Source organism: Malus sylvestris, chromosome 10 (genome assembly GCF_916048215.2).
Source record: "Malus sylvestris chromosome 10, drMalSylv7.2, whole genome shotgun sequence".
Taxonomy (NCBI): domain Eukaryota; kingdom Viridiplantae; phylum Streptophyta; class Magnoliopsida; order Rosales; family Rosaceae; genus Malus; species Malus sylvestris.
This window is the reverse complement of record NC_062269.1, coordinates 12,688,397-12,705,064: the sequence shown is the minus strand read 5'-3', so window position 1 is coordinate 12,705,064 and position 16,668 is coordinate 12,688,397. Positions and strand designations below refer to the sequence as shown.

General features: G+C 38.2%; 1 protein-coding gene across 1 annotated transcript; it reads left to right on the top strand.

Moving 5' to 3' along the window:
* Positions 1 to 735: 735 nt before the first annotated feature.
* On the top strand, positions 736 to 14,898 carry LOC126587001 (kinesin-like protein KIN-12D). The gene is made up of 38 exons (XM_050251969.1): positions 736 to 1,021; positions 1,132 to 1,819; positions 2,010 to 2,165; positions 2,267 to 2,350; positions 2,709 to 2,828; positions 2,939 to 3,052; positions 3,136 to 3,228; positions 3,341 to 3,501; positions 3,642 to 3,716; positions 3,805 to 3,892; positions 3,978 to 4,036; positions 4,148 to 4,211; positions 4,309 to 4,374; positions 4,458 to 4,649; positions 5,014 to 5,118; positions 5,202 to 5,437; positions 5,543 to 5,612; positions 5,706 to 5,771; positions 5,942 to 5,986; positions 6,073 to 6,152; positions 6,290 to 6,368; positions 6,483 to 8,093; positions 8,200 to 8,670; positions 8,950 to 11,556; positions 11,653 to 11,760; positions 11,840 to 11,961; positions 12,067 to 12,154; positions 12,304 to 12,378; positions 12,527 to 12,769; positions 12,864 to 12,962; positions 13,214 to 13,288; positions 13,372 to 13,430; positions 13,520 to 13,631; positions 13,716 to 13,826; positions 13,942 to 14,112; positions 14,201 to 14,266; positions 14,369 to 14,488; positions 14,610 to 14,898. The coding sequence occupies exons 2-38, from the start codon at positions 1,133 to 1,135 to the stop codon at positions 14,748 to 14,750; spliced, it is 8,919 nt and encodes a 2,972-aa protein (XP_050107926.1). The 5' UTR covers positions 736 to 1,021; position 1,132; the 3' UTR covers positions 14,751 to 14,898.
* Positions 14,899 to 16,668: the final 1,770 nt, after the last annotated feature.

The following is a 16,668-nucleotide window of genomic DNA, read 5'->3' as shown; positions in this document are numbered from 1 at the left end:
AAATGGCAAGTATACTCCCACATGTTTTACAAAATTACTATCTTTGCCCTAAATTATTATCTTTGACAATTATTATATAACATTAAATGTTTAATCTTTTTTAGTCATTTAACATATTCAAAGCAATTTATATAAAAGTTTATCAAACACTCAGACACTTTAACTAAAACAAGTTTACCAAACATTTAACAACTTTATTTCATAGCTGTTTATTCTCACAGCACAATAGAAATAATAATAATTTTTTTAAAAAAAGCACATCAATACTAAACTAACCCTAAGTTGGTCATTCAGTCAGCGTTAAACCGGGGTGCGATGCCATGAAATCTAGTTCCTATTATTGAAGATATTAAGTGGACAGTGACCAAATTTGCTTGCATTGATTGGAAACATATTTTTAGAGAGGCTAACTTTGCGGCGGATCCTTTTGCTCGCCAAGGCCTTCTTATTAGTGATTGTCATATTTGGGATCACTGCATTCCTTCATTTGCTCTTCATTCTCTTCAGATTAATTATGTAGGGAACGGTTGTGTTCGGAATTTTAACTTTAATATCTTTTTTCTTTTTTCCAAAAAAAAAAAAAAAAGAAAAAAAAAAAGCAACCCTATAAATCCCAAAGCTCACGGTCAAAGGGGCATGTGGCACGCCGCATGTAGCCGTTGAAATTTAAATTTGCTGTCATAATTAACGACCCCGCTCAAATTCCTTTTTACCAAAAAGCCCCAGCAATTCAAATCCCAAAACCGCGAGGATGCCCCAATTTCAAATCCAAGATAAATCTCAGCCATCCCTCAAAACCTTGGAACCCTTTCTGCTTTTTAAAACTCAGTTCAAAATCTCAAACACCTTTCTAATTGTCACAGTAGAGAACTAGAGTTGAGAGGGCGAAAGATGCTCGATTTCAAAACCAAATGAGCTATTGAATCAACACCCACTTGTTGTTCCCTCCAAAGATTCGTCAGTCTAATCAGTTTTTTACAATTCGGAAGCTTCAGATTTTGTTTTTTAATTCATCGTTCAGGTAAATTTTTACATAATTTCAGCAATAAATTCATATAAATATTATCTGTATCGATCTGTTTCTCTGACGAAACCCCATTTTCTTGTATTTGTTGAATTTCTGGGCATTAGGATGTTAAGGGATTTCAAATTCCTGCGTTCGAATTCCGGGAGGAAAGAAGAGGCCGAGAACGTGCCGGTAAACCCGAAGGACTCATCGGCCATCCGAATTGACTCGGAGTCGTCGAGAGCTCCGTTTAACCCGATTCAAGATCCGGTCCAGCAACCCAAGTCGGAACAAGAGGTGGGTATTCGGAGCAGGGTTGAAAAGACACCGACAAAGGCTTCCAAGGCCAAAGTTTCCGATCCGGCGTTGCCTCTTCGGACTCCCGATAGGTATGGTTCCCGGAAGCGATTCGGGTGGGCCCAGAAGACCGAGCCCAGTTGTACGACCGCTGGCGAGTTGCACGAGGACGGGGCTAATTATTTGACCCAAGTGAGTAGAGGAGGTGGTGGTGCTGGAAATGGGGGTTTGGGAAGTGTGACTCCTCGGGTGACGAGGACAGTTGGTAGAGCTGCTTCGAGTTATTCGGAGAGTAACTCGACGCAGACAACACCGAGCAAGAGTGTTTCTAAGCCTCCGAATTCGGGTTTTCGGAATAAGGCTGATGGAAGTGTTGGTCCTCGAGTAGGGAATTTTGCTTCTTTGTATAAAGGGATTCCTATTTCTTGTGGTCCGTTTACGGTGGTTAATTCAGTCGAAGTGCCTCACTTTGATCTCAAGGAAGATCCATCTTTCTGGATGGATCACAATGTACAGGTAAAAAGCTCAGTTTTTAATCCAATTTTGACATACATTTATTGTTTCAATAGTGGGTTTTTGTTTAATGGTATTTAGGGTTCAATGCTTATTCGTTTTGGCTGATTGAAAAAAGTGAACTGGATACATTGAGTTTGCCAATTTTCAGCAGTTTGGAAGTTACACTAACATGATTGTAAACGTTATTTAGGTTCTCATTCGTGTGCGTCCTCTCAATAGCATGGAGCGTAGTTTACACGGTTACAACAGGTGTTTGAAGCAAGAAAGTGCTCAAACAATTTCCTGGATTGGGCAACCAGAAAGTCGATTTACATTTGATCATGTAGCCTGTGAAACAGTTGACCAGGTGTGATTTGGGACCAAATTATGGTATTAGTGTCTTCTTTTTCTTACGGTTCTACTCATTTGCGCTAGTTACTTGTGGTTTTAACTTTTTGAGTTTTGTAGGAAATGCTTTTCAGGATGGCCGGTCTCCCCATGGTAGAGAATTGCTTGTCGGGATATAATAGCTGTATGTTTGCCTATGGTCAGGTAATATCATGGATGTGTTTTATCATAAAAACTGTTTGTAATGTGAAGTTAATGCGACCATGAAAACCATGCTTATGGTGTGCTGCATTTGCCCGTTATTGTGTTCGATTTACATAAAGACTGTCAAAGCTATGCAAAATCTTGTATTAGAAAATTAAGAAGGCTTAAATTTCTCACTTTGATTTCTGAACTTTTCATTGCCATGCAACTAGATGGAGGTGGAGATATCTCTTTGATGCTTACCTAGTCCTGTTTGTTTAATCTAGTTTCTCCATTCATTCTGTCTAGTATATAATTCCTATCCTTGCTTCAAATGCTCAAACCAGCGTGTTAATAATAATTGGGCTTCGATTTGCAGACAGGAAGTGGAAAAACACATACAATGCTTGGGGAGATTGACGATTTAGAAACCAAGCCCAGTCCACATCGTGGAATGACACCCCGCATTTTTGAGTTTTTATTTGCAAGGATCCAAGCTGTAATATTATTTAATTTTTAATTTTCTATTTCCACTTTATCTTTTTGGTTATATGTGAGAAATGCTTAAATTTCTCACTATCTGCTTTTACTTCATCTTTGTATATCCAGGAAGAGGAAATTCGGAGGGATGAGAAATTAAAATACAATTGCAAATGCTCTTTCTTAGAGATTTACAATGAACAAATTACGGATCTCCTTGATCCGTCATCTACCAATTTGCTTGTAAGCTGATTCTTTTACAAGTGCATGGCCTAAACCACCTTGAAGTATTTCTCATTATGTTATTATTTATTTTTTGTTTTAAGCTGCGGGAGGATGTTAAGCAGGGTGTTTACGTAGAAAATCTCTCAGAATTTGAAGTCTATACTGTGAGCGATATCCTCAGGCTTCTCATCCAGGTTCCCACTAATTGATCATTTTCTTGCTAAGTTAGAGCCAGAGTTTTTCTCTCTGCATAAATGTACGTAAGAAATCATGTTACTGACTTAAATTGTTATTTGTTGCACACAGGGTTCTTCAAATAGGAAAGTTGCTGCAACAAATATGAACAGAGAAAGCAGTCGTTCGCACAGTGTCTTTACTTGTGTAATTGAGAGTAGGTGGGAAAAAGATTCCACTACTAACCTACGGTTTGCTAGACTAAACCTAGTTGATCTGGCTGGTTCAGAAAGGTACGGTACGGTATCAGGCTCACAGTTGTCGATATATGTGTTTGTGTGTGTATATATCTAATTACATATTTATCCTTCCACCAAACCGGTTTTTAAGGCATTAAATATTATCCAAGTCCCAACCCAATAATTTTTTGCAGGCAGAAAAGTTCTGGTGCAGAGGGTGAGCGGTTGAAGGAAGCTGCTAATATTAATAAATCACTATCTACACTAGGGTAATTTTTTACTCTCTTGGTTCTATGTGTATTCATGTGTTTCTTGTTCTAGCCTTCTTAATGATAATGGTTAATATGTCATGTGTAGTCATGTTATAATGGTTCTAGTGGATATGGCACATGGGAAGCTGAAGCATGTACCTTATAGAGACTCTAGATTAACCTTCCTACTACAGGTTAATTGTAATTCCATCTTCTATGCCTTAATCAACTGTTAACTTTCTTAGACATAGTGTTAATCTGCATACCAAATAAATGCAGGACTCACTTGGTGGAAACTCAAAAACAATGATCATTGCAAATGTCAGCCCTTCTATCTGGTTCGTTTTTAGCTCGATTTTATTTTAGTTAGTGTTAGAATCACATCAAGCCCCAAAAATTTCATGAAACATTTTGTAACTTATAATAATATGATGTTCTTTTGGTTACAGTTGTGCGGCTGAAACACTGAATACCCTTAAGTTTGCTCAGAGAGCAAAACTTATTCAAAACAATGTAAGTTTCATATTATAAGCAATGGTGACTAGGCAGTATGGTTTAATGGAATCATCCAATTTATTGACCTATATATTTCTTCTTTTTCATTATACAGGCTGTGGTGAATGAGGATGCCACAGGCAATGTCATGGCCCTACAACACCAAATACGGCTCCTAAAGGTGGTACTGATCATCTGTGTTCTTTTATGTTCTCTTATACCAAATAACTAATAGTTCAAATCATGGCATGATTTTTGGAACAGGAGGAGCTTTCCATTCTTAAGCGCCATAATGTCTCCCGATCTTTGTCGTTTTGTTCGACCAATTTTGAAGACACACATAAAGTACGAAAAATTGATTGTAGTGAAAACAACGTGTGTGATATGGACCTAGAGTGTGATGATGATTTTCTTGAAAATGAAACAAAAGGAACCGTGAGACTTTCCACCAAACAGGTACGCTTCCTTTTAACTGTCTAGAAATGACCATGCGAGTTTATTTGGGTAAGTACCTGTTATTATTGACTGGAAAGTTGAATAAACCTATGTTTGTTCTATGGCTGTTTCATCTCTAGCTTCATGTTAAATAGCTGGTGTTTCATGTTAATGTCATGACGGGGTGAACATACTATACAATTGCTTCGTTTACAAGCATCCCAAACAAAAAGAAAAACAATTAATCATCTTTAGATTTAATTTTTCCCATTTTAGCTCTAACTTCTGAGACTGCTGTACTACTGCTGAGTTTACCATGAGCCATGCCACCAATTGTCTTTTGTATTGCGAATCATCACACTGGCTGAAAATTATGGTAAATCAGTTAAAATCTTTGGAGACAACGCTTGCGGGTGCCTTGAGAAGGGAGCAGATGGCAGAAGCTGCACTCAAGCAACTTGAAGCTGAAAAAGAGCAGCTGAACCGTTTGGTATTTGAGGAGCCTTTTCTTAATATTATTACTGTTTTCTCCTGTAAATTGTGGCTGAACTCCTTAGCTCCCATTGCTCACAGGTTCGTCAAAGAGAGGAAGACACCAGGGGCACTAAAATGATGCTAAGGTTTCGAGAAGACAAAATTCAGAAAATGGAGTCACTTCTTAGTGGTTCTATTACCGTGGAGTCTTATTTACAGGACGAGAACAGAGCACTCTCTGAAGAGATTCAGCTACTTAAATCAAAACTTGATAAGAATCCTGAAGTCACTCGGTTTGCATTGGAGAACATAAGGCTTTTGGACCAACTTAGAAGGTAGTTTTTTCGTAATTTAATCAATTTTTGACTATCCTATCAGTTGAATTGATATTTTTGACTATCCTATCAGTTGAATTGATATTTCCACTGTGGAATTCGTAGGTTTCAAGAATTTTATGAAGAAGGGGAGAGAGAGATACTCTTGGATGAAGTTTCTAAACTGCGAGATCAGGTACTTATGGATCCAACTAAGATAAGTTTTTTCCCCATTTGAGATGTTGTTTAGACACAATATAACAAAATAAATACAATTTTTATTTTTCAGTTGCTACAATTTCTTGATGGACACTCTAAGCAGCATAGCAACCCAAATATTAGTATGAAACCTCAGGTTGGTTCCTTTAGCTCTATATTGTGGTTCCTTACGTTTCAAGTTTCATTCACTATGGAATATATGGTGGCGATTCGTCATGCATTCCCTTAAGGGCAGGCTAGATATTAATATACGTGTGTTTGTTTTATTATTTCTTTTTTCTAATTATATATCCTTTACTGATTCAGGAAACAGTGTGCATGGACAGAGATGGTGATCCTCTCAATATGGAGGTTGAACTCAGTCGTGTCTTACAAGACATCTAAATAGCCCTTTCATTATTTTACTTGTACTCAAATGCTCATTTTCGTGGTTTCAGTTGAAAAATACTCTCCGTGAGTTAGAGGAATGCAGGCGCAGCTTAAATACTTGTTTGGAGGAAAATGCAAAACTCAATAGGTTAGAAAAATTGGTCTTGCTGTTTTCTCCTTTATATTGGCATCCCTAACTATTGAAGTAATATCATCTTATTTCTCACTATTGAAGTAAAATCATCTTATTTCTTATGCGATTTTTTTCTTTTTCGTATTTTGCAGAGATATTGAAGATCTGCACACGGTGCTTAACAAGCTCAAGTCTACACCCATTGATGAAAATGACTGTGTAGCTTTAAAGGTATTCATGTTCTAAAAATAATATTTGACTTGAGTTCCTTAACACTATGGAAAAAGGAAAAGGGAAGCTGTAAATTTACTTTAAGGCTTCACTAAGTCCACCTCTTGATTTCAGGTGCTTAATGCTGTTCCCATTGAGGAGATGGAACCGAAGCTTGACCCTCGAATAAAACATGCAGAAGAAATTTTAAATTTACAGCTGGAATTGGATATAGTGAATATCATTTTGAGAGAAGAGAGGACTTCTCAAGAGGAGAGGGTATATTTCTTAAATAAAGATCTTCAGATGGCAAATGAAGAAATTTTTGTGATAAGCAAACAGCATGATGATGCAAGCCGCCAATTGGAGGAGGCTAAATCGGTTATTGAAGCTCTCGAGTCTCAGCAACTTCTGTCAATCAATGAGCTTGAGGACCTGAGGAAGCTTTTGAGTGAACGGGAGCTTGAATTGAGGGCTCTAAAGGAGCAACGGACCTTTAAGGAGTTTAGAGACTTATCACCTTCTAACTACTCAAACAACCATGACTCACCATTTCAGGGAAATTTGAAGAGGATGCATGATTCCCTTGAAAAGGCCAAGAGATTGAATACATGGTACCAAAGTGATCGTGCATTTCAAGTGTCAAATGAAGAAGAAATGGATGAAGTGCGTAGGCAGGTTGAGGCTGAAACTGCAGAGGTGATTGTCTGTATGCAGGAAGAACTTGGCATGCTTCAGCAGCAAGTTCAAAATAGCCATTTAAAAGAATTGGAGATGAACAAAAATGTAATGATTTTGGAAACGGAACTGAAGGAGGTGCGAGAAAAGTTGTACATGTTGAACGAAGATAATGGACAGTTAAGTAAAGAGCTTGAGGAGAAAGATGGGACAGTAAGAATGTTGTCACAAGAGTGGACATTATTGTCTAGTGAGATTGAAGAAGTTCTGTCTGATGGGTGTGAGGAACTAGATGGTGCCTCTGATCAACTTAACCTTATATCCAATTCCTTTCCACAGAAAAGGATTTGGCTCTCAGAACAAGTTGGAAGGACTGTACGAATCATCTCTGAAAAGGAATATTTAATTGAAGAACTGAGGAGGTGTTTGGAGAATGCAAACAACAAGAAAAATGAAGTGGAGTGCATGCTGAAATCTATGAGAGGAGCAACACTGGCTATTACTGAAGCACATGAGCAGGAGTGTTGTGAAAAGGAGAAAGAAATGCTCATGTTGACAACAAAGTTGAATGCAAAGTCATCTAGAGTGGAAAAGCTTGAGAATCGAGTGAAGCTGCTTGAAGATCAGATCAGGAAAACATCAGTTTGTGCAACAGTTGCTTTTGTTGTTGTGGATAGATTAGCAGAGATGAATCGTAGTAACGAAGATGCATTAAAGTGTAAGAATATTCAGCTTAGTGAATCAGAAGACTTGATCTCAACAAAGGTTGCAGAAGCAGAGAAAAAAGTTCACTCTTTATCTGGGGAAGTTGAAGAGTTGGAGAGAACCTGTGCTGATCTAAGACAGGAGCTTTCTGAGGAGCGGGAATGTGCTTTCACTATACAACAGAAGCTTGAAGATGTTGAGGAGAAAACCATTTCAATGGCAAAGGAGAAGCTAGCTGAGCTAAAAACTGGTGTATCCACATTGAGGTCGTGCATGAATACAAATGTGGAGCATCATACAAGCTCTGAAGGGAAGGATTCACAAGTATCTTCTAAGTCTTCCAAAGGAGAGGGTGGTGGATGGGTAAGTTAACATTTTGTTTTCTGGTAGCTTGATCTTGAGGTTTGGGTCTATGTTGTAGAGGAAGAGTGTTCTGTTTTGTAATTGCTATACCTAAATACTGTTGCAGATAGCTACGGAAACAATTTTAGACCAGAACGGAAACGAACAGTTTGTTGAAGACCTGACAGCTGATAAGCCTGATTTGTCTGAGTGCACTCTCAAAGTGCAGAAGAGTATTTGCGCCAATAGCACTCGAGAAGATTTGAAGTCTGAAAGACCTTCCAAGGCTAAGGCTGGGAGTGGTAGAGATGTTACCATTTTACTTTTGAAAAAGGAAATAGAAACTGCCCTTGATAGCTTAAAAGAGGTACAAGCTGAGATGGACAAACTACGTGAAGAGAACAAACTGATGTGCAAGTCTGAGCAACAGAGTCGCAAAAGCATGAAATATCTCAGAACGCAGGTCATTAATCTGCATTCAACTATGAACAACTTAGAAAAGCAATCGAAAGTGAAGTTGGAAGCTCAAGATCATAAACTGGAGGCATGTCAACAGATAGTGCAGGAAGCTGGCTCCCAATGGTGCCAAACGAAAGAGGTAATCCATTGCATTTCCAAATTCAATTAATTGTTGTTTCTTGGTTAGGCTATACCCTATTCTCCGACAAAGACTTCCGCTTATCATATGTGTACAAGAAAAGCAAAAACAACCTTACGAGATAGTGATAATTTCTGCTGATTCCTGAATCCATTGTCCTTTTCCAACCTCTTTTGTTTTCACATGTTGTTCATAATTGTAAATTTATGTCAAACTCACTCGTATGTATATTTATCCATTCAAGGAATTTACCATCTACTTTTGTTTCTCCTCTCACAGATGATGGAAATGGAATTTGATGATGCAAAGTTAGTTGCAGCCCAGAAAACTGCTGAGGTCTCTTGCATTCTTCCTAAGTTTGAGGAGGCTCAGGATATTATAAAGGAAGCAGATAATATGATCAACAAGCTGATGATATCTAATAAAACAATGAAGCTTGAAATAAAAAGGTTGAAGAAAATGGAAGCCTCATTAATCAGTGATAAGGATATGTTACTAAATGAGGTTCAGAGCTTGCAGTCGATCAATTATCTGAGCAGTCAACAATTTGCAGAAGTTGAAGACTTGCTTACCTCGGATATAACGGAAACAAAGGCTCTGGTTGTAGAGCTGGAGGGTATGCTAGCAGAGATCCAGGCTCATTACAACGAAAATTTCATGCTTTTAGCCTCTGATTTTCAGAGTGTGAAGTCTCTCCTTTCAAACTCATCAAAGTTAATCCGTTCATCCTTCGAGGACATCTGGTCTGAGATAATTGTGAAGGATTGTGCAGTGTCAGTGCTACACCTCTGTCACATGGGAATTTTTCTGGAAACAGTGACTGGGCTGAATGCAGAGAATGGTCTGCTTCAACATGGAATTTGTGAATCAAGTACTTTAATAGCTGATCTGCGACAACACAACGTTAGGTCCCAAAGGGAGCTCGAGATGTGTCAGATTCTTACGGGGAAATTACTGGCAGACATTAAGAACAGTTATGATCATATCTCAAGGAGAGAAGAGGAAGCTGGGAAGCTTAGTACAAAGCTCAACACTTTCGAGAAACAAATATCAGAACTTCAGTTTCAAGAGGAGTTAATGCTACAGAGGTCTAATTATATGGGATCTCAGCTTGCTATTCTAATGAAAGAGTTGGACTTGAGTAACTCCAATTTTGGCGCATCCCTTCTGGAGCAAGAGAAATTTCTGAAAGGCAAAGAGGAGGCATTCGAATCTCAAGTTGAGTGTTTCATGATAGAGTGGTGCTTGAAAGACTTTGAGTCACTTATCTTGGCATCAGAGTTAGAAGATATTGCTAAGCACAAAGCTGATATGGAGAGAGAGCATATCACATGTTGTGCAATGCTCGAAGACTTAAAGAAAGAAGTAATTTTTTCAAAGTTTGATGCACTACTGAAAGGACAGTTCTTACTGGATGAGGAAGTTGAAGTTGCTCGTCTGCAAACGGAAGCACAAAAGGAGAGGCAGCATCTATTGTTACAGCTGAACCAAAGCAGTTTAAGGATCGCACAAATGAATGAAGAAAAGAAGGCTCTTGAACAAGAAATTATGCTGCTAAAGGATGTTTCTCTTTTAAATGGTGCCTTGAAATGTGAACTTGGTGAAGCTAAGCAAACAGAGGTGAAGCTTTTGTGCCAGGTTCAAGCTCTAGAAGCTGAATACCAGAAACTAGGGGAAGATTTAAACACTAAGGAAATGAGTTTAGAAATTTCTGCCCATCAGTTTTCTGTCCTTGAACAGGAAAACCAAAGGTTGCAGAATGATAATTTCATGTTGCAAACCTCATCAGATGGACTTCAAGATGTGCTAGAGAAGAAAGAGGCAGAACTGAGCAGATTGAACTGCTTGGAGATGGAAAATGAGTCGCTTAAAACTGAGATAGAGAAGTTAAATACAGAAAACAGCATGGCTCTTCAACATTTGGAGCAGAAGAATTCTGAGTTTTCATCTTCATTAAGCCGTATAAGTGTCTTCGATAAAGAAAACTGCAGGTTGCAAGATGAAATTTTCTCTTTGGAGATTCACATTGTTAATCTGGAGACTCATCTAAGGGCGAAAAGTGCTGAACTGGATGAACTCCTCACCATTTCAAGTGCAAAAGCTAAAAAGTGTATTGATTTAGTGGAAACTTTGGATTCAGTGAATAACAGATCATGTAATATTATAAAGGAAGAGGGTTTCATGATTGTGGACAAAATGTCTCAAGAACTATGTGAAACTGGAGAGAGAATATCTCAGTTCATAGAACAGGTCGACTGCTTAGAGTGCCAGGCTAAGGAGCTGGTGTCTGAAAATTTCTTTCTTAGGGCTGAGTTACTCAGGAAGGATGATGTTCTTAATGGCTTGTTATTCGATCTGAGTTTGTTGCAGGAATCTGCATCTAACAATAAGGATCACCAAGATGAAATTGCGGAAATGGAATCTTCTTTGGAGGCTTTAGAGGATGAGCTTTCAGCAAAATCATGTGAGCTTGAAGAGACGATGGCTAATAGCCAAATGCTTGAAACTCAATTGCAGGGGAAAAGAGATATAATTTCCTCTCTTGAGCAGGGTTTATTGGAAGAGCGTGAGTCTCTAAAATTTCTGTCCCATGAAAACCTGGAGCTGAGAGCTCAAATTGAAGATGCTTTGGCCACGAGAACTTCTGTTGAGAAGGAGTTGACAGAGAAACACAAGATTACTGAGAGCTTGAAAATGGAAGTCCTTGAAATGAGTAATGCTCTTGACCAAATGAATGACTCGAATGAATCCTTGAGGGACAATTTGAATGAACTCGCTAATGAAAAGGATCTTCTTCACACTGAGATGCTTCTGTTGAAGGAAAAGTTTGAACGAGAAGTGGCACGAGCTGATGAAATTGAAGCAATTGCTAATGAAGCACAACAGGTATATGCTTGTTTTGCACAAACATTTTAAGTACTCTTTTTTTCTTTCTTTAAATCTATTTTACATCTCATTCTACTATGCTTCACTAAATTTCAGATAGCTGAATTAAGAAAAATCTATGCTGACGACAAAGAGGCAGAGGTGAAGCTGTTAGAGAGGTCCGTTGAGGAGCTTGAACGTACTGTAGATGTGCTGGAAAATAAGGTAATAATTGGATTGCGAATCTTGTTGGAGTTTTGTATCTGATTTATCTTATCAACATGTCTTTTGGATTCCTTCGTAGGTTGATATTGTTAAGGGAGAGGCTGAAAGACAACGATTGTATGGGGAAGAGCTTGAATTGGAACTTCATGCTGTAAAACACCAGATGCAGAATGTTGAAAATGCTAATGCTGACATGAAAAGGTATAGAGCAGATCCTCTCGTAATTTTCTTCAAATGCACAAACACACTCAACTGTTTTGATAAATATACATTAAATCATGAACTTTAATTTTCTTTTTAAAACAGATATTTAGGTGAGAAAGAGAACGCCCTTCAAGAAGCCCAACACAATATACAAATACTTGAGAAGGAACTAGCTGAGAAGGATGCAGAGGTATGTTGACCTGTACGACAGTTAATTCCAACTCCAATCTGAGGTTGCCTTGTTGAACAGCGGTTTTTTTCTTATGAATCGAGTGAGGATCAAGTCACATTTGTTGTGATATAGTTTTGGAGTATCATTGTTTTGTTTTTTCCTGACAGATTGCCCAATTTAAAGCACATATCTCTGAGCTGAATTTGCATGCAGAAGCACAGGCTTGTGAGTACAAACAGAAGGTATCCTAAAAGATTAAATTTCATTGTCTAGTGTAAAAAGATTGCCAGTTTACATGCGATTTGACATATTTTTTGTTTTCTGCTTATATTTGTTTCAAATATGCAATTTCATAATTATTCAATTTTGTACTATAAAATGTGGAAACAGTTTAAAGTATTGGAATCTATGGCTGAACAAGTCAGACCTGAAAGCCATTCAACTCATGCCACAAGTTCTTCATCAAACAAGTCAGAGAAACATGCTGCAAAGCCTAGAGGCTCTGGTTCCCCATTTAAATGCATTGGTTTGGGCATGGCACAGCAGATAAAATCTGAGAAGGATGAGGATCTTACAGCTGCAAGGGTGCGCATTGAAGAGCTTGAATCCTTAGCGTTCAGTCGACAAAAAGAGGTAGGCCTTTAATGTTCTACTTGGTTCCTACAAGATGTTATACGCATTCTTCTACCACAAAATGATTCTGTTTGTCCTTTTTCGTGTGGTGCAGATATTTGCTTTGAATGCTAGATTAGCTGCTGCTGAAAGCATGACACATGATGTGATTCGGGACTTACTGGGAGTCAAATTGGATATGACTAGTTACGTGGTATGTTACATAGTTCCAAGCTCTTATCCTAACCAATAATGTCATTACTATTGTATTGCTCACAATATAACAAAGAGTTATATTACTGTTCCTCTAAAAGGATATGCGTTCGATGTTCGTACATGATACTGCCAGTACCGAGAAAACAGAATGAGAAAAGGAAAAATGCATCCGAATCGTCACTTGCCACTGGGATTTTATGTAAACTGCTATGATGATCAACTCACCTTTATCTTTTTTGTTAATGCTAGTCACTATTGGATAATCAACAAGTGCAGAAAATATCGGAGAAGGCTCGGCTTCATAGTGTGGAATCTCAAGAAAAGGTATTCAGCTTTGATTATACCGATACTCGGATAGATAATTTTGTTTTGTGTTTTCTTATATTTGGTTTTGGTCTTTCATTCAGGAGCAAGAGGTAGCTAAGCTGAAAAAACAGCTGAGTGAATTCATTCAGGAAAGACAAGGGTGAGCAACTATTACCTCAAAACTTCTGAATCGAGTTAGTGATTGTTCTATCATTCATATATTTAAGTTTCTGCATGCTGATATTCCAGGTGGCTTGAGGAAATTGACCGAAAACAGGCTGAACTCATGGCTGTGCAAATTGCTTTGGAAAAACTTAAGCAGCGAGATCAGTTACTTAAAACCGAAAATGAAATGCTGAAGGTTGAGACTGCGTTTTTGATATATTATTTCTTGAAGTGAATGTTCATCCTTTTTATTGTTTCGCTTACTACATTTACTGTGTAGGCGGAGAATGTAAATCATAAAACGAGGGTGATGGAACTTGAAGGAGAAGTAGATAAGCTGTCGGGTCAGCAAAACCTCCACCAGCGGATTCATCATCATGCAAAAATCAAGGCAAGATATTACCAATATTCTTGCTAACGAAGTCTTGCTAACCTCTGCTTCTGTATTACCTTACCTATCATTCTTTTCCATTTCAATCTGAGTGAGTTTTGTTATAATGTAACAGGAAGAAAATCACAAGTTAAAAGTACAAAATGAAGAACTTAGCAATAAGCTCCGTAGGACAGAAGTTATTCTTTCACGTGTCAAGGAAGAGCTTGCTTGCTTTCGTGCTTCCTGTGGGAAGAACCCTTATGTCGATTTTGATGAGGAGCAACGATTGGGTGCAAAACTAAAGGTTAGTGTTGTCATTTGTGTGAGAGAGAGAGAGAGGTGCCATCAAACCCATAGTTTGATGCTTAACTATACAAGTGCTTCCTCTACAGGAAACTGAGGGGGAGAAGTTGCAACTAGCGCAGAAATTGTTAGGCCTCTGTAGTAGCGTTCTGAAGGTATGTTAACAGTCATTTGGCACTTAATAACCATTCACTCTTGTAAAATAAAAAAATCAATCCAGGACCCGGACTTATATCTTCTTTTGGAATAACTCTCAGGCTGCTGGAATAACAAAGCAATCGACACATATAAACCCGTCTGCTGCTGAAGAGGCGCTCGAGCAAATCAAGAACAAGATTACTTCAATGGACAGAGAATTACAGGATTTGAAGTTTAAGGTAAATAAAACTTTATCTTTAAGCTTGTTTTTCGTATTGCTTCCAAGTTCCCAGTGTTTTGTATACACAAGAAAGACATACATAACCTGCATGCATGATCCCAATATTTTGTTTTCCACAGAACAAAATAAGCAGTGAAAGAATTCGATTGTCGGAGCTCATGCCACAAACTTCACCATTAAGCTCAAGGAAGGATGGGAATTCTCAAACCCCGAAAAGAACGTCCCAACAAGCTCCGTACTTTTCAGCTTTAGATCGATGACTTTGTTCTTCATGTAAAGAATCAGAGTCTGGTTAGCTTTCTGCTAACAATTCTATGACTACAAAATTGCTGTACATTGTTCTTTTGTGTTTGTAAATAAAGCTGCTGTGAACATATGAGTTAATATATTGGATAATTTGTTCATGTACTTCACAGTCAACAATCAACATATATATTGGATTAAGATTTTACACGTGTCATCATATCGGTGAATTTGATACATTAAGTTGATATTACAAAAATCAAATTTTCATCTTTTGCAACCACTCGAGTCGTGAGGTTGACGATGTTTTGCATTAAGATTAAGATAGGTTAAGCGTTCGATTCTCTTTACTTTAAACAAAAGACCAAACCTATAGCGAAAACCAATAAAAATATAGGAGAGAAATTAAGTCCCATTTAGCTTTTGACTTCACTTTAAATCAAGCTTTTTAAGTGGGTTGAAGTCACAAGCAATTAGTATATCAAATCGATTCTTCCCTCCCATCTCATCTCCTCCTTGTTGCATAATGCATGTAAGAGTTGTCTGAGACCTTCAAAATAGCTGTCAAGTTTTGCTACGGTGTGAAGATGGACCTGAGAAGTCAACCATGTTGGCGTGCAAAAGGAGGGTAAATCTTGGTATAGACATGAGTGGAGAAGATGAAGGATCAAAAGCAATGAAGAAACTAAAATGAATCTCAGTAAATATGTGACACAACTTCAAACCGTTAGATTTCTTTGAAGGTTGACTTACCAATTTTTTTTCTTTCAATGGCCTAGCCTACTTTGTAGTAATGGTAGGTTTGGTATGGTTACCGTACAAAAAATCCCGTACCTATTACTGTACCAAATTTTTGGTTTATCATGCCAAATTTTCGGTATACTAAAATTTGGTATGCCAAATAATTCGGTATACTAAAATTTGGTATGCCAAATAATTCGGTTGGCATGATATGGTAATCACAATTGCCACTTTGTTAAACATGTATATATATATTTATAGCACATTAAACATAGTTATGGCATGGTAACTGATAACATCATCTGGTTTGAAGACATATTTATGGTGCTTGGCAATGGTGAATCCAATTATTTTTTACTTGCAACGTCCAGATCGCACTACTCTTTCCATATTACAAGAAGGTTTATAAACACAATTAATCTTAAAACAAGGAAATTGTTATTAGCACTTCAACAATCTTATTTTCCACTCCAAACTTTTTATATTAGGAAAGAAAAATACACTTGTGAGGAGTGTAGAATGAGATTTTTGAAGTGCTGTTTGGGCCCAAAATAATAGTTTGGGCCGAGTGTAGAATCATTCTCGGCCCGGAAGGCCTTGCGACAAGAAGACCATGGATCGTTCAGCTTGTGGGCTTCCAAACCTAGGCCGGTTAGGTCAAAATGCAATGACAAGCCGAGTCCTGATACAATAGGAAGTCTCGGCAGGATTAACAACCTAGAAGCGGATAGGGCTCGAATAAGGACTAGGTTCACAATCCTAATGAAAATAGGACTGGTCGAGGTGATATTGATCCGGAGAGGGAAAACCTAGTCCGAATAGGATTCTATCTCAGATTCAGGGTCCAGTGCTATAAATAGCGGAAGCTGTGCATCAGGAAAAGCCACACAAAATCAACACAAAATTGCCCTGCGCAAACTCTCACAACTTGAGATTTTTTTCTTTTCCTTTTTCGCTGACACATCTTCCGTTGGCATCAACAGCACTGTGGAAGCAACCGGTGATATCTTAAGTCGGCATAGATAGCTCTGTCACCGTAGAATTGGTCGGTCTCGCAGTATCTTCCGTTGGCATCAACAGCACTGCGGCGAGAACGGTCAATTACCTATCCAAGTCTTGGTCGAGAAGGGTTTTCGAATCCTTATTGGTCGAGGTCATCTCATTAGCCTTCTCGGCGAAGTGAGGTGTTACAGT